At 48.6% G+C, this 17718-nt stretch overlaps 1 protein-coding gene across 1 annotated transcript in view; it reads left to right on the forward strand.

Moving 5' to 3' along the window:
- The window catches only part of nr6a1a (nuclear receptor subfamily 6, group A, member 1a), a 141290-nt gene that overhangs the window by 14252 nt on the left and 109320 nt on the right, over positions 1–17718 (forward strand). The window contains exon 2 of the mRNA XM_014171647.2: positions 9339–9386. Coding sequence (XP_014027122.1) covers positions 9339–9386 — 48 coding nt within the window. The remainder of the gene's footprint in view (positions 1–9338; positions 9387–17718) is intronic.

The following is a 17718-nucleotide window of genomic DNA, read 5'->3' on the forward strand; positions in this document are numbered from 1 at the left end:
TCTCTTAACAAAACCAGAAGATACTATCGTCAATAGGGATTAAAGTTAGTGTCTATGAATGGGTTAGGGGAAAACATGAACACGCCAAACAATTTGTAAGGGGTTTTAAATAATGTGTTCATGACTGAATCCGCTTTGTCAATTCTAGGCCTACCTCCCTCATTATGCAACTGACATGATCAGTCAATCACTCTTTCCCTCCCTCCCTCCCTCCCTCCCTCCCTCCCTCCCTCCCTCCCTCCCTCCCTCCCTCCCTCCCTCCCTCCCTCCCTCCCTCCCTCTGTGCCAGGCCTCCCAGTGTGACGTGATAGATGTGATTGTGTGTATTGGTGAGATAACCAGGGCCAGGCTGACAGGTAGGTAGGGGCCAGGCCACTCTACTCAGATGACAGGGTGGCGTGCCCCTCCACTGGCCAAGCGGAACACTGGCCATCTGGGACAGATGATCTGGGACAGTGATGGAGTGATCTAGGGGCTAGGTGGATGTTAGTGCGTAGAGGCAGGGTGCTGAGATGGGATGGACTGACATGGGGGACATAGTAATGGGTTGGGGTAGAGGCAGGGTGCTGAGATGGGATGGACTGACATGGGGGACATAGTAATGGGTTGGGGTAGAGGCAGGGTGCTGAGATGGGATGGACTGACATGGGGGACATAGTAATGGGTAGGAGTAGAGGCAGGGTGCTGAGATGGGATGGACTGACATGGGGGACATAGTAATGGGTTGGGGTAGAGGCAGGGTGCTGAGATGGGATGGACTGACATGGGGGACATAGTAATGGGTTGGGGTAGAGGCAGGGTGCTGAGATGGGATGGACTGACATGGGGGACATAGTAATGGGTTGGGGTAGAGCCAGGGTGCTGAGATGGGATGGACTGACATGGGGGACATAGTAATGGGTTGGGGTAGAGGCAGGGTGCTGAGGTGGGATGGGGATGGACTGACATGGGGGACATAGTAATGGGTTGGGGTAGAGGCAGGGTGCTGAGGTGGGATGGGGATGGACTGACATGGGGGACATAGTAATGGGTTGGGGTAGAGGCAGGGTGCTGAGATGGGATGGACTGACATGGGGGACATAGTAATGGGTTGGGGTAGAGCCAGGGTGCTGAGATGGGATGGACTGACATGGGGGACATAGTAATGGGTTGGGGTAGAGCCAGGGTGCTGAGATGGGATGGACTGACATGGGGGACATAGTAATGGGTTGGGGTAGAGGCAGGGTGCTGAGGTGGGATGGGGATGGACTGACATGGGGGACATAGTAATGGGTAGGGGTATAAGGGGTAATTGCTGCATGATACTTACTGTTACACTCTGTTGTACATGATCATATTACCTCTGCACCACCATGGCCTCACACACTTACCCTCACCATATGGCTCCTGTTGAAAAGGAATGTCAGGTCTCTCAAATGTGTTTTTTGAATTTGATTTACAGTATGTTGAGACCCAAAATGTTTGTATTGCACATATTCCCAATTGTCGTTGTTTACATTTTTGAGTTGAGTATGGTACCAATAGGTTGTACTGTATTTCCATTTATGGGGACTGCAGGGGGAGAGCTGAAGCCGTGGGTTAGCTTGTGTTCCCCAGCCTGTAGCCTGTAGCTTGGTTAATGTGATTAACTTTAGCATTGGCCCTGCTGGAGTCATGGAGCTGGTTGCCAGAGCTGAGCAGCTAATCAGTATGTGTACTGATGGTGGTAGACAAAACATGCCCTGGAGGGGATCCTTTAATCCCTGAACTCACAGGAATACTAGAGCAAAAGGTGAAAGATTTGTGGAATAAGTAGTTCTCTCTCTCTATGGGAGGATATGGTTATTATAATGTAGAAACTACAACAGTAGGAATCATAAATTGACTTGGTCAAGGTAATATGCACAGGTACACCCTCTGGGCTATAGCATGCTGTTCTTATTTATTTATTTATTTGATTTGATTTCACCTTTATTTAACCAGGTAGGCAAGTTGAGAACAAGTTCTCATTTACAATTGCGACCTGGCCAAGATAAAGCAAAGCAGTTCGACACATACAACAACACAGAGTTACACATGGAGTAAAACAAACATACAGTCAATAATACAGTAGAAAAATAAGTCTATATTCAATGTGAGCAAATGAGGTGAGATAAGGGAGGTAAAGGCAAAAAAAGGCCATGGTGGCAAAGTAAATACAATATAGCATGTAAAACACTGGAATGGTAGATTTGTAGTGGAAGAAAGTGCAAAGTAGAAATAGAAATAATGGGGTGCAAAGGAGCAAAATAAATAAATACAGTATGGGAAGAGGTAGTTGTTTGGGCTAAATTATAGATGGGCTATGTACAGGTGCAGTGATCTGTGAGCTGCTCTGACAGCTGGTGCTTAAAGCTAGTGAGGGAGATAAGTGTTTCCAGTTTCAGAGATGTTTGTAGTTCGTTCCAGTCATTGGCAGCAGAGAACTGGAAGGAGAGACGGCCAAAGGAGGAATTGGCTTTGGGGGTGACCAGAGAGATATACCTGCTGGAGTGCGTGCTACAGGTGGGTGCTGCTATGGTGACCAGTGAGTGGAGATAAGGGGGGACTTTACCTAGCAGGGTCTTGTAGATGACCTAGAGCCAGTGGGTTTGGCGACGAGTATGAAGCGAGTACCAGCCAACGAGAGCATACAGGTCGCAGTGGTGGGTAGTATATGGGGCTTTGGTGACAAAACGGATGGCACTGTGATAGACTGCATCCAGTTTATTGAGTAGGGTATTGGAGGCTATTTTGTAAATGACATCGCCGAAGTCAAGGATCGGTAGGATGGTCAGGGTATGTTTGGCAGCATGAGTGAAGGATGCTTTGTTGCAAAATAGGAAGCCAATTCTAGATTTAACTTTGGATTGGAGATGTTTGATGTGAGTCTGGAAGGAGAGTTTACAGTCTAACCAGACACCTAGGTATTTGTAGTTGTCCACATATTCTAGGTCAGAACCGTCCAGAGTAGTGATGCTGGACGGGCGGGCAGGTGCAGGCAGCGATCGGTTGAAGAGCATGCATTTAGTTTCACTTGTATTTAAGAGCAGTTGGAGGAGAGTTGGCCATGGAAGGAGAGTTGTATGGCATTGAAGCTCGTCTGGAGGGTTGTTAACACAGTGTCCAAAGAAGGGCCAGAAGTATACAGAATGGTGTCATCTGCGTAGAGGTGGATCAGAGACTCACCAGCAGCAAGAGCGACATCCTTGATGTATACAGAGAAAAGAGTTGGCCCAAGAATTGAACCCTGTGGCACCCACATAGAGACTGCCAGAGGCCTGGACAACAGGCCATCCGATTTGACACATTGAACTCTATCAGAGAAGTAGTTGGTGAACCAGGCGAGGCAATCATTTGAGAAACCAAAGCTATTGAGTCTGCCGATGAGGATGTGGTGATTGACAGAGTCGAAAGCCTTGGCCAGGTCAATGAACACGGCAGCACAGTATTGTTTCTTATTGATGGCGGTTACAATATTGTTTAGTACCTTGAGCGTGGCTGAGGTGCACCCATGACCAGCTCTGAAACCAGATTGCATAGCGGAGAAGGTGCGGTGGGATTCGAAATGGTCGGTAATCTGTTTGTTGACTTGGCTTTCGAAGACCTTAGAAAGGCAGGGTAGGATAGATATAGGTCTGTAGCAGTTTGGGTCAAGAGTGTCCCCCCCCTTTGAAGAGGGGGATGACCGCAGCTGCTTTCCAATCTTTGGGAATCTCAGACGATACGAAAGAGAGGTTGAACAGGCTAGTAATAGGGGTTGCAACAATTTCGGCAGATCATTTTAGAACGAAAGGGTCCAGATTGTCTAGCCCGGCTGATTTGTAGGGGTCCAGATTTTGCAGCTCTTTCAGAACATCAGCTGACTGGATTTTGGAGAAGGCGAAATGGGGAAGGCTTGGGCGAGTAGCTGTGGGGGGTGCAGTGCTGTTGACCACGGTAGGGGTAGCCAGGTGGAAAGCATGGCCAGCCGTAGAGAAATGCTTATTGAAATTCTCAATTATAGTGGAGTTATCGAGTTAGGTTCTTATGAGTTAGGTTCCTAAAGATGAGGTTCCTAAAGAAATACTGAAAGACTTTTACAGTATTTAAATGACAGGTTTGAGAGCTCTGTTGAGAATGCCTGGCCTCTTATCACTGTGGAGGGTAAAAAATGCTTAAGAGCCAGTATGTTATTATGATTGTGTGCTGATTGTGCCAAGGTTGTAGAGGTTTTAGAGGTTAAAGATGCGGACCTTCTTTGTCAGCACACAATGGGCTGCAGCGGAGGAGGCTCAAGCTGCATCGTATAGGCTGCTGCTGAAGCCCTCACAGCCCCAGGCTATAGTGGTCAGTCAGGTTTCAGGAGGATTAGCAAAGGGACCTCACATTGGAGCTCCATTCTTTTCTATTCTCTGGGACTGTCCCATTCTTAGCTAAAACACAAGTGTTTCAGAATTTATCATGACGTTTTAGCCAATCTTTTTCTTATATTATGGTTTAGCACTGTTTATTGAAGCTTTTTTCTTTTAATGGTTGCTCACAATGTAAAGAGCTTTGTGATTTATGTATGTAAATGAAAAGCGCTCTACAAAATGCAATTTAGTATTAAAATGTATTATTATTATTATTAATTATAATAACTGTTGGCAATGTATGGAGTGAGAATGAGTTTGAATGAGTTAATTCTTGTTTGTGCTAACTATGTTTTGGGTTATACTGTATGTGCTTGTGCGTATATTGTAATTCAGTGCTGTGTGTGTGTGTGTGTGTGTGTGTGTGTGTGTGTGTGTGTGTGTGTGTGTGTCTGAGCCTGGCATATGTGACTGTGTGTCTGTGAGTCTGAGCTGGGCATGTGTTTCTGCCTGTGTCTGTGTTGGTGCAGTGTGTTTGCTCGAGGGACACCATATGCCAGTGTGTTCAGACCAGGGTACAGGGGGCGGCTAGCGTGTGTCGGGTCAGGGGTCTACAGCTGTTGATAGCAGGGTGGTGTGCTGACACGAGCGGGTGGGGGGGGGTTATATAGTATACTGACAGGGCACTACTGTGTTGTGTTTGAATGATGGCTTGTCATTGAGTGTGTAAGTGAGAAGTGGACTGGCGTCTAGACCAGGGAAGGATGACTGCCCCCTCTCATTGTCAGTCGTTGGTCTAGACCACTGAGGTATAAAAATAACTGGAGATTGTCCAAGATGTCTGACTGTTATTTCCAAGGTAATCTACTCATGTTCGCTTACGCCAATTCATGGACTGTCTATATTCGGGTTGCATCCGGTTAATATGGACCAACATCACATGCACGCTAATGCTCAGTGCACACAGGGAGCAGCGCGAGCAGCAACGACATCATCGCGTAATCTAAAAACATGGCAGGCATTGGATGAATATAAAATATGTATATCTGTGGCTCTGAGTGATGTAAAAAAAAAAAATTGGCCTCAGTGACATTTATTTGAATAATTCTATGAATGTTTTGTGCACAAATAAGTGTCTTATTACGAATGTACTAATCTGACTTCTCTATGTGGCCGTCTATGGAAATTGTCTCTCTGTGCCGGGCGTCAGTTAAAGCGAAACGGGATACCTAGTCAGCTGCACAACTAAATATTCTGCTCAAAAAAATAAAGGGAACACTTAAACAACACATCCTAGATCTGAATGAAAGAAATAATCTTATTAAATACTTTTTTCTTTACATAGTTGAATGTGCTGACAACAAAATCACACAAAAATAATCAATGGAAATCCAATTTATCAACACATGGAGGTCTGGATTTGGAGTCACACTCAAAATTAAAGTGGAAAACCACACTACAGGCTGATCCAACTTTGATGTAATGTCCTTAAAACAAGTCAAAATGAGGCTCAGTAGTGTGTGTGGCTTCCACGTGCCTGTATGACCTCCCTACAACACCTGGGCATGCTCCTGATGAGGTGGCGGATGGTCTCCTGAGGGATCTCCTCCCAGACCTGGACTAAAGCATCCGCCAACTCCTGGACAGTCTGTGGTGCAACGTGGCGTTGGTGGATGGAGCGAGACATGATGTCCCAGATGTGCTCAATTGGATTCAGGTTTGGGGAACGGGCGGGCCAGTCCATAGCATCAATGCCTTCCTCTTGCAGGAACTGCTGACACACTCCAGCCACATGAGGTCTAGCATTGTCTTGCATTAGGAGGAACCCAGGGCCAACCGCACCAGCATATGGTCTCACAAGGGGTCTGTGGATCTCATCTCGGTACCTAATGGCAGTCAGGCTACCTCTGGCGAGCACATGGAGGGCTGTGCGGCCCCCCAAAGAAATGCCACCCCACACCATGACTGACCCACCGCCAAACCGGTCATGCTAGAGGATGTTGCAGGCAGCAGAACGTTCTCCACGGCGTCTCCAGACTCTGTCACGTCTGTCACGTATTCAGTGTGAACCTGCTTTCATCTGTGAAGAGCACAGAGCGCCAGTGCCGAATTTGCCAATCTTGGTGTTCTCTGGCAAATGCCAAACATCCTGCACGGTGTTTGGCTGTAAGCACAACCCCCACCTGTGGACGTCGGGCCCTCATACCACCCTCATGCAGTCTGTTTCTGACCGTTTGAGCAGACACATGCACATTTGTGGCCTGCTGGAGGTCATTTTGCAGGGCTCTGGCAGTGCTTCTCCTGCTCCTCCTTGCACAAAGGCGGAGGTAGCGATCCTGCTGCTGGGTTGTTGCCCTCCTACGGCCTCCTCCACATCTCCTGATATACTGGCCTGTCTCCTGGTAGCGCCTCCATGCTCTGGACACTACGCTGACAGACACAGCAAACCTTCTTGCCACAGCTCGCATTGATGTGCCATCCTGGATGAGCTGCACTACCTGAGCCACTTGTGTGGGTTGTAGACTCCGTCTCATGCTACCACTAGAGTGAAAGCACTGCCAGCATTCAAAAGTGACCAAAACATCAGCCAGGAAGCATAGGAACTGAGAAATGGTCTGTGGTCCCCACCTGCAGAACCACTCCTTTATTGGGGGTGTCTTGCTAATTGCCTATAATTTCCACCTGTTGTCTATTCCATTTGCACAACAGCATGTGAAATTTATTGTCAATCAGTGTTGCTTCCTAAGTGGACAGTTTGATTTCACAGAAGTGTGATTGACTAGGAGTTACATTGTGTTGTTTAAGTGTTTTGAGCAGTGTACATTAAACGGAAATGTGTCTTCCACATTTAACCCAACCCCTCTGAATCAGAGAAGTACGAAGCAAAACTGTTGAAACCGTGCTTCTAGACCAGAACCCTGGCCCTTTGGTCTAGACCCAGTGCACAGTATAGATGGTATGGCACTGATGGACTAGTCACAAAAATGGTCTCACTTCATAGTCAACATGAGCAATTAGTGGCTACAGCAAGAGCTACAACACATAACCAAAAGTATGTGGACACCTGCTCGTCGAACATCTCATTCCAAAATCATGGGCATTAATATGGAGTTTGCTGCTATAACCGCCTCCACTCTTCTGGGAAGGCTTTCCACTAGATGTTGGAACATTGCTGCGGGGACTTGCTTCCATTCAGCCTCAAGAGCATTAGTGAGGTCAGGCACTGATATTGGGCGATTAGGCCTGGCTTACAGTCGGCATTCTAACACGGAACCCAAACTGGCTGCGTGCGTGCGCCATCGTGCGCCAATGGTGCATAAATGTATTTTGTCCCCCCACACCAAACGTGATCATGACACGCAGGTTAAAATATCAAAACAAACTCTGAATCAATTATATTAATTTGGGGACAGGTCGAAAGCATTAAATATTTATGGCAATTTAGCTGGTTAGCTTGCACTTGCTAACTAATTTGTCCTATTTAGCTAGCTTGCTGTTGCTAGCTAATTTGCCCTGGGATATAAACGTTAAGTAGTTATTTTACCTGAAATGCACAAGGTCCTCTACTCTGCCAATTAATCCACACATAAAACGGTCAACCGAATCGTTTCTAGTCATCTCTCCTCCTTCTAGGCTTTTTCTTCTCTTGACTTTATATTGCAATTGGCAACTTTCATAAATTAGGTGCATTACCGCCACTGACCTCGTTCGTCTTTCAGTCACCCACGTGGGTATAACCAATGAGGAGATGGCACGTGGGTAACTGCTTCTATAAACCAATGAGGAGATGGGAGAGGCAGGACTTGCTGCGCGATCTGCGTCAGAAATAGAACTGATTTCTATTTTTATCCCTTGGTAACGCAGATGCTCGTTGGCGCGTGCGAGCAGTGTGGGTGCAATAATTGAATAACATAGATTTCTAAATTAATTTTGTAACGCTTGCACACGCGACGCGAGCGGTGTGGTCAGCCTGTAATTTATCCCAAAGGTGTTTGATGGGGTTGAGGTCAGGGCTCTGTGCAGGCCAGTCAAGTTCTTCCACACCAATCTCGACAAACAATTTCTGTATGGAGCTCACTTTGTGCACGTGGGCATTGTCATGCTGAAACAGAAAAGGGCCTTCCCCAAACTGTTGCCACAAAGTTCTAAGCACAGAATAGTCTAGAATGTAATTGTATGCTGTAGCGTTAAGATTTCCCTTCACTGGAACTAAGGTGCCTAGCCAGAACCATGAAAAACAGCCCCAGACCATTAGGCCTCCCCCACCAAACTTTACAGTTGGCACTATGCATTCGGCAGGTAGCGTTCTCCTGCTGTCCGCCAAACCCAGATTTGTCCATCAGACTGCCAGATGGTGAATCGTAATTCATCATTCCAGAGAACGCATTTCCACTTCTCCAATGGTGGCGTCTTTTACACCACTCCAGCCAACGCTTAGCATTGCGCATGGTGATCGTAGGCTTGTGTGCCGCTGATTGGCCATGGAAACCCATTTCATGAAGCTCCCGACGAACAGTTCTTGTGCTGACGTTGCTTCCAGAGGCAGTTTGGAACTCGGTAGTGAGTGTTGCAACCGAGGACAGACGATTTCTACACACCACCGCTTCAGCGCTCTGCCGTCCCGTTCTGTGAGCTTGTGTGGCCTACCACTTCACCGCTGAGCCATTGTTGCTCCTAGATGTTTCCACTTTACAATAACAGCACTTACAGTTGACAGGGGTAGCTCTAGCAGGGCAGAAATTTGACAAACTGACTTGGAAAGGTTTTATCCTATGACAGTGCCACATTGAAAGTCACTGAGCTCTTCAGTAAGGCCATTCTACTGCCAATGTGTGTCTATGGAGATTGCATGGCGGTGTGCTCGATTTTATACACCTGTCAGCAACGGGTGTGGCTGAAATAGCCGAATCCACTAATTTGAAGGGGTGTCCACATACTTTTGTATGCATAGTGTATCTAGTGATATCTGATTGTCCTTCTGTCCTTCTTGTCTCTTTTGTTTTTCAGGCTTCTATGGTGACCATCCCTTGGAAGTTGAACAGAATGATGTCATAGGTGAGTTTACTTGAATTTTAACATCATGATAGGACAAATACACATCTAACCACTATTATTAGTGATAAAGTCATTCATGTATTTCTATGTTCTTCCGTAAATTTTCAGTTGAAGATTTTAGTTTGGAGTTTATTGTGAGTGGTGATATTTATTCCACACATCATCTAATGTCAGGCTTGTAACGTTCACCCAGCAGCAATACATTTGGGATGGCAGCAAAATTGGCTCAATGACGCTCTCTAGTGGGCAGATAGAATAGTACATGTACTGGTCCTCAGTGTTGGGCAGGGGTGTCAAACTTGTTCCATGGAGGGCCAAGTGTATGCAGGGTTTTGTTTTTTTCTTTCAATTAAGACATAGACAACCAGGTGAGGGGAGTTCCTTACGAATTAGTGACCTTAATTAATCAGTCAAGTACAAGGGAGGAGTGAAAACCCGCAGACCCTCGGCCCTTCGTGGAATGAGTTTGACACGTGGTGTAAGGAGTTACCAAGCCAGGATGCCACTATTCCCCCAGTGTCTGAATAAACATTAATCAATGTCAATATTGTGTTAAATGTAACCAAAAGTTTAGGATACGTAGGTTTAACAAGACAACAGCACTGTACTAGACTTACAGTTGACATACACCTTAGCCAAATACGTTTAAACCCAGTTTTTCACAATTCCTGACATTTAATCCAAATAGAAATTCCCTGTCTTAGGTCAGTTAGGACCACTTTATTTTAAGAATGTGAAATGTCAGAATAATAGTAGAGAGAATGATTTATTTCAGCTTTTATTTCTTTCATCACATTCCCAGTGGGTCAGAAGTTTACATACACTCAATTAGTATTTGGTAGCATTGTCTTTAAATTGTTTAACTTAGATCAAACATTTTGGGTAGCCTTCCACAAGATTCCCACAATAAGTTGGGTGAATTTTGGCCCATTCCTCCTGACAGAGCTGGTGTAACTGAGTCAGGTTTGTAGGCCTCCTTGCTCGCACACACTTTTTCAGTTCTGCCCACAAATGTTCTATAGGATTGAGGTCAGGGCTTTGTGATGGCCACTCCAATACCTTGACTTTGTTGTCCTTAATCCATTTTGCCACAACTTTGGAAGTATGCTTGGTGTCATTGTCCATTTGGAAGACCCATTTAAGACCAAGCTTTAACTTCCTGACTGATGTCTTGAGATGTTGCTTCAATATATCCACATACTTTTCCTTCCTCATGATGCCATCTATATTGTGAAGTGCACCAGTCCCTCATGCAGCAAAGCACCCCCACAACATGATGCTACCACCCCTGTGCTTCACGTTGGGATGGTGTTCTTCGGCTTGCAAGCATCCCCCTTTTTTCTCCAAACATAACGATGGTCATTATGGCCAAACAGTTCTATTGTTGTTTCATCAGACCAGAGGACATTTCTCCAAAAAGTGTGATCTTTGTCCCCATGTGCAGTTGCAAATCGTAGTCTGGCTTTTTTATAGCGGTTTTGGAGCAGTGGCTTCTTCCTTGCTGAGCAGCCTTTCGGGTTATGTCGATATAGGACTCGTTTTACTGTGGATATAGATACTTTTTAACCTGTTTCCTCCAGCATCTTCACAAGGTCCTTTGCTGTTGTTTTGGGATTGATTTGCACTTTTCACACCAAAGTACGTTCATCTCTAGGAGACAGAACGCGTCTCCTTCCTGAGCGGTATGACGGCTGCGTGGTTCCATGGTGTTTATACTTGCGTACGATTATATGTACAGATGAATGTGGTGCCTTCAGGCATTTGGAAATTGCTCCCAAGGATGAACCAGACTTTCTGAGGTCTTGGCTGATTTCTTTTCATTTTCCCATGATATCAAGAAAATAAGCACTGAGTTTGAAGGTAGGCCTTGAAATACATCCACAGATACACCTCCAATTGACTCAAATTATGTCAATTAGCCTATCAGAAGCTTCTAAAGCCATGACATAATTTTCTGGAATTTTCCAAGCTGTTTAAAGGCACAGGCAACTTACTGTATGTAACTTCTGACCCACTGGAATTGTGATACAGTGAATTATAAGTGAAATAATCTGTCTGTAAACTATTGTTGGAAAAATGACTTGTGTCATGCACAAAGTAGATGTCCTAACCGACTTGCAAAAATGATAGTTTGTTAACAAGACATTTGTGGAGTGGTTGAAAAATGAGTTTTAATGACTCCAACCTAAGTGTATGCAAACTTCTGACTTCAACTGTAACATTTACGTGGATTTACAAAAAATTATGTCAATAGGAAAAATAAAAATAACAACTCACAGCAATCCTTTAACTGGACCACAAAAAATATTAAATACTTAGGATGGTTAATAAGTGACAACAAACAACAAATATATAAAGATGATTCTATTACTTAACAATATTAAAGCACATCTAATTCAATTGAATGATCTTCCCATAAATCTTACCTCTTTAGAATAGCATGGCTGCTAAAGTTTTGTATTTATTTTTGGTAATACCAATTACCCCACTGAAGATATCCTTTAAAAAAGTATACTCGGTCATAACAGACTTTATATGGACAAATAAAATTCATAAAATAAAAAGGAGAGTTTTACATCTTTCTAAGTCTTGCTACCCAAGGATTTTAATTGCGACATATAGTTAAATGCACTAAAGAGTGTCACGGGCTGGCTCGAGGAACCACAGGAGAGGTAGAGTCAGGCGCAGGAGACAGAGAGTTCGTGACCACACTTCTTTATTTGAAGCAACTGTTTGTGGTCGACAAGGTATAGGGGCGCAGCCCTTAAAGATTCTGCGGTGGTGTACACAAATAAAATAAACCACTGGCAGAAGGAAACCTCAGTACACGTTCTTTTCGCACAAAAAAACCCGGACAAGCAACACAATCACGTACAACCACATACATCCTACGCTAACCTAAATAACCCCCCCTTACTAATGACTAACCCAAAACAGATGCGTGCCTACCTAGACCTAACCAAACGAAAGTGAAACAAAAAGGGATCGATGGTAGCTAGTAGGCCGGCGACGACGACCGCCGAGCTCCGCCCGGCCGAGGAGGGGCGCCACCATCCGTCACTGTCGTGACAGTACTCCCCCCCTGACGCGCGGCTCCCGCAGCGCGCCGACGCCGGCCTCGAGGACGCCCCGGAGGGCGAGGCGCAGGGCGATCCGGATGGAGGCTGTGGAACTCCCGGATGAGCGCTGGGTCCAGTATGTCCTCCACCGGTACCCAGCACCTCTCCTCCGGGCCGTACCCCTCCCAGTCCACGAGGTACTGCAGGCCCCTCGCCCGGCGTCTGGAGTCCAAGATGGACCGGACTGTGTACGCCGGGGGCCCCCCGATGTCCAGGGGGGTGGAGGGACCTCCCGTACCTCATTTTCCTGCAGCGGACCAGCTACCACCGGCCTGAGGAGAGACACATGAAACGAGGGGTTAATACGATAATAAGAAGGAAGTTGTAATCTGTAACACACCTCGTTTATTCTCCTCAGGACTTTAAATGGCCCCACAAACCGCGGACCCAGCTTCCGGCAGGGCAGGCGGAGGGGCAGGTTCCGGGTCGAGAGCCAGACTCTCTCCCCTGGGGTGAACACGGGGGCCTCGCTGCGGTGCCGGTCAGCGCTCGCTTTTTGTCGCTCCCTGGCTCGTTCCAGGGATTCCTGCACAGCGTTCCAGGTCTCCCTTGAGCGCTGAACCCATTCCTCCACCGCAGGGGCCTCCGTCTGGCTCTGATGCCATGGCCCCAGGACCGGCTGATAACCCAACACACATTGGAATGGTGACATGTTGGTGGAGGAGTGGCGCAAAGAGTTCTGAGCCATTTCGGCCCATGGCACGAACCTTGCCCACTCCCCTGGCCGGTCCTGGCAGTAGGACCGCAGGAACCTGCCCACCTCCTGGTTTACCCTTTCCACCTGCCCATTACTTTCGGGGTGAAACCCCGAGGTCAGACTGACCGAAACCCCCAGTCGCTCCATAAACGCCCGCCACACTCGGGACGTGAACTGGGGGCCTCGATCTGAGACGATATCCTCAGGCACCCCGTAGTGCCGGAAGACGTGGGTGAATAAGGCTTCCGCGGTCTGCAGGGCCGTAGGAAGACCGGGTAACGGAAGCAGACGGCAGGACTTAGAAAACCGGTTCACAACGACCAGGATCGTAGTGTTGCCCTGAGACGGCGGGAGATCGGTCAAGAAATCCACCGCCAGGTGGGACCATGGTCGTTGTGGAACCGGGAGGGGTTGTAATCTCCCTCTAGGCAGGTGCCTGGGAGCCTTACTCTGAGCGCACACCGAACAGGAGGAGACATAGTGCCTCACGTCCCTCACCAAGGTGGGCCACCAGTATCTCCCACTAACACCACGCACTGTCCGCTCAACCCCTGGGTGACCCGAGGAGGGAAGCGTGTGAGCCCACCGAATCAGCCGATCGCGAACACCGAGCGGAACGTATTTACGACCCACTGGACACTGCGGAGGAGTAGGCTCCGTCCGTAACGCCCGCTCGATGTCCGCGTCCACCTCCCAGACCACCGGTGCCACCAGGCAGGAGGCTGGAAGTATGGGCGTGGGATCGGTGGACCGTTCCTCGGCGTCATGGAGACGAGACAGTGCGTCGGCCTTAGTGTTCCGGGAACCTGGGATATATGAGATGTTAAACCGAAATCTCGTAAAGAACATCGCCCACCTGGCTTGACGCGGGTTCAGTCTCCTCGCCGCCCGGATGTACTCCAGATTGCGGTGGTCAGTCCAGATGAGAAAAGGGTGACGCGCCCCCTCAAGCCAATGTCTCCACACCTTCAGGGCTCTGACCACAGCCAACAGCTCCCTGTCCCCCACATCATAGTTACGCTCCGCCGGACTCAACTTCCTAGAGAAGAAGGTGCAGGGGCGGAGCTTGGGGGGGGCGCCCGAGCGCTGGGACAGCACGGCTCCTACCCCAACCTCGGACGCGTCCACCTCCACTGTGAAGGGCAAAGAGGCGTCCGGGTGCGCCAGCACCGGAGCGTCGGTGAACAAAACCTTCAGACGACTAAAGGCCCTGTCCGCCTCCGCGGACCACTGCAACCGCACCGGGCCCCCCTTCAACAGTGAGGTAATGGGAGCCGCCACCTGCCCAAAGCCCCGGATAAACCTCCGGTAGTAATTGGCAAATCCCAAAAACCGCTGCACTTCCTTCACCGTGGTGGGAGTCGGCCAATTACGCACGGCTGAGACGCGGTCACATTCCATCACTACCCCTGATGAGGAAATGCGATACCCCAAGAAAGAGACGGCTGGTTTGGAAAACTCACATTTCTCAGCCTTGACGTATAGGTCATGCTCCACCAGTCGCCCAAGCACTTTACGCACCAGAGACACATGCTCGGCGCGTGTAGCGGAGTAGACCAGAATGTCATCGATGTATACCACTACACCCTGACCGAGCAGGTCCCGGAGAATCTCGTCCACAAAGGATTGAAAGACTGCGGGAGCATTCTTTAACCCATACGGCATGACGAGGTACTCATAATGGCCAGATGTGGTACTAAATGCAGTTTTCCACTTGTCCCCTCCTCGGATACGCACCAGATTATATGCGCTCCTGAGATCCAATTTCGTGAAGAAGCGCACCCCGTGAAATGACTCCATCGCCGAAGCGATGAGAGGTAGTGGGTAACTGAAACCCACTGTGATGGCATTTAGACCTCTATAGTCAATGTACGGGCGCAGACCTCCCTCCTTCTTCTTCACGAAAAAGAAGCTCGAGGAGACGGGTGAGTGAGATGGCCGAATGTATCCCTGCCTCAAGGACTCAGTGACGTATGTCTCCATAGCCTCTGTTTCCTCCTGAGACAGGGGATAAACGTGACTACGAGGAAGGGCAGCGCCCACCTGGAGGTTTATCGCACAGTCTCCTCGTCGATGAGGTGGTAATTGGGTCGCCTTCGTTTTACTGAAGGCGATAGCCAAATCGGCATACTCTGAGGGAATGTGCACGGTGGAGACTTGGTCTGGACTCTCCACCGTAGTCGCACCGATGGAAACTCCTATGCACCTGCCCGAGCACTCATTTGACCACCCCTTAAGAGCCCTCTGTCCCCATGAAATCTTAGGGTTGTGAGTGGCTAGCCAGGGAATCCCTAGAACCACTGGAAACGCTGGGGAATCGATGAGGAAAAGACTAATCCGCTCCTCATGACCCCCCCGCATTACCATGACCAGAGGCACAGTGACCTCCCTGACCAGCCCTGACCCTAGTGGTCGACTGTCTAGGGCGTGCACGGGGAAGGGTTGGTCCAACTGGACCAGGGGAATCCCTAACTTAGCCGCGACCCCACGGTCCATAAAACTCCCTGCTGCGCCTGAATCGACTAGCGCCTTAAACCGGGAGTGAGGGGAGAAACCAGGAAAAGACACTGACACATACATGTGACGGACAGGGGGGTCTGGGTGAGGCTGGTGCTGACTCACCTGAGGTGTCAAAGGAGCGCTCTGCCTGCCTTCTGGACTCCTAGGGGAGTCTCCCCAGCACCGGTCCACAGTGTGCCCTCTGCGACCACATGAGGTGCAGGAGCGACCTCCCCTCCAGTCTTCCTGGCTGCTGCCCCCTATCTCCATAGGCGTGGGAGCAGGAGGGCTGGAGGGTGGAATGAGCAGGGCCCGGGTCGGACGTCCGCGGGCGGCCAGCAGATTGTCCAGTCGGATGGACAGATCCACCAGTTGGTCCAGTGTGTGGGTCGTGTTCTGACAGGCTAATTCCCGGCGGACGTCCTCCCTCAAACTACAACGGTAGTGATCTATAAGGGCCCTCTCATTCCACCCTGCTCCCGCGGCCAGGGCCCGGAACTTGAGAGCGAAATCCTGCGCGCTCCTCGTCTCCTGCCTCAGGTGAAACAGCCGCTCACCCGCCGCTCTCCCCTCCGGGGGATGATTGAATACTGCCCGAAAGCGGCGGGTGAACTCTGGGTAGTTGTCCCTGGCTGAGTCCGGACTGTCCCACACGGCGTTTGCCCATTCCAGGGCCTTACCCGTGAGACAGGAGACGAGGACGCTGACGCTCTCCTCCCCCGAGGGAGAGGGACGAACGGTCGCCAGGTATAACTCCAACTGGAGTAAGAAGCCCTTACACCCAGCGGCCGTTCCATCGTACTCCCTGGGGGGAGCGAGTTTCACCCCACTGGTACTGGGTGCTGTGGGTGCTGGTGGGGGCGCAGGCTGTTGGCCTGCCGCGTTCAGGGGGCCGAGAGCGCGTCGGTCCCAGCTCTCCAGACTCGCCAACACCTGATCCATGGCGTTCCCCAGCCGGTGGAGCAGGGTGGAGTGTTGGTCTACGGTTTCCTCCATGGACATGGCTGGCGCTGAAGCTCCTGCTGACTCCATTAAGTTGTGGTACGTGATTTCTGTCACGGGCTGGCTCGAGGAACCACAGGAGAGGTAGAGTCAGGCGCAGGAGACAGAGAGTTCGTGACCACACTTCTTTATTTGAAGCAACTGTTTGTGGTCGACAAGGTATAGGGGCGCAGCCCTTAAAGATTCTGCGCTGGTGTACACAAATAAAATAAACCACTGGCAGAAGGAAAACTCAGTACACGTTCTTTTCGCACAAAAAAAACCCTGGACAAGCAACACAATCACGTACAACCACATACATCCTACGCTAACCTAAATAACCCCCCCCTTACTAATGACTAACCCAAAACAGGTGCGTGCCTACCTAGACCTAACCAAACGAAAGTGAAACAAAAAGGGATCGATGGTAGCTAGTAGGCCGGCGACGACGACCGCCGAGCTCCGAGGAGGGGCGCCACCATCCGTCACTGTCGTGACAAAGAGGAACATTTGGTACATATTGAAGATGCGCATGCTCATCCCCAGAGTCTTTTTAAGTGTCTATTTTCAAAGGATAAAGCTAAGAACATTAACAACTTTATAGTTAAGAACACTATAACAATGTGGAAGAAAACATTTTCAAAAAAGAACCAATATCACTCCCTAAAAACACAACCTTATGGAATAATCCTTGGATAGCTTTTCAGAATTCACTGATAAATTGGTCCACATGGAAACTAAAGGCGTATAAACTCTAAATGACTTAGTGACAGGAAGTACATTTATTTCCATGAGAGAATTACAAATTAATTTTGGACTGACCAATGCAACTTAAAAGTTACATATCACAACATTTAGATTTGACATCTTTTGGACATCAGAGCAACCTTTAGGGAATGTTATTTGAGTCAGAAAAGGATGTTCATATGATAGGATACAGTTTTCAAAGACTTACAGAGAGCCTATCCAACTGGCAATCTCTTAGAAAAAAATATAAACTATTGAAGGCCACCCCTCATAGCCAGGTTCCTCTCTA

The sequence above is a fragment of the Salmo salar genome, chromosome ssa24 (assembly GCF_905237065.1).
Source record: "Salmo salar chromosome ssa24, Ssal_v3.1, whole genome shotgun sequence".
NCBI lineage: Eukaryota > Metazoa > Chordata > Actinopteri > Salmoniformes > Salmonidae > Salmo > Salmo salar.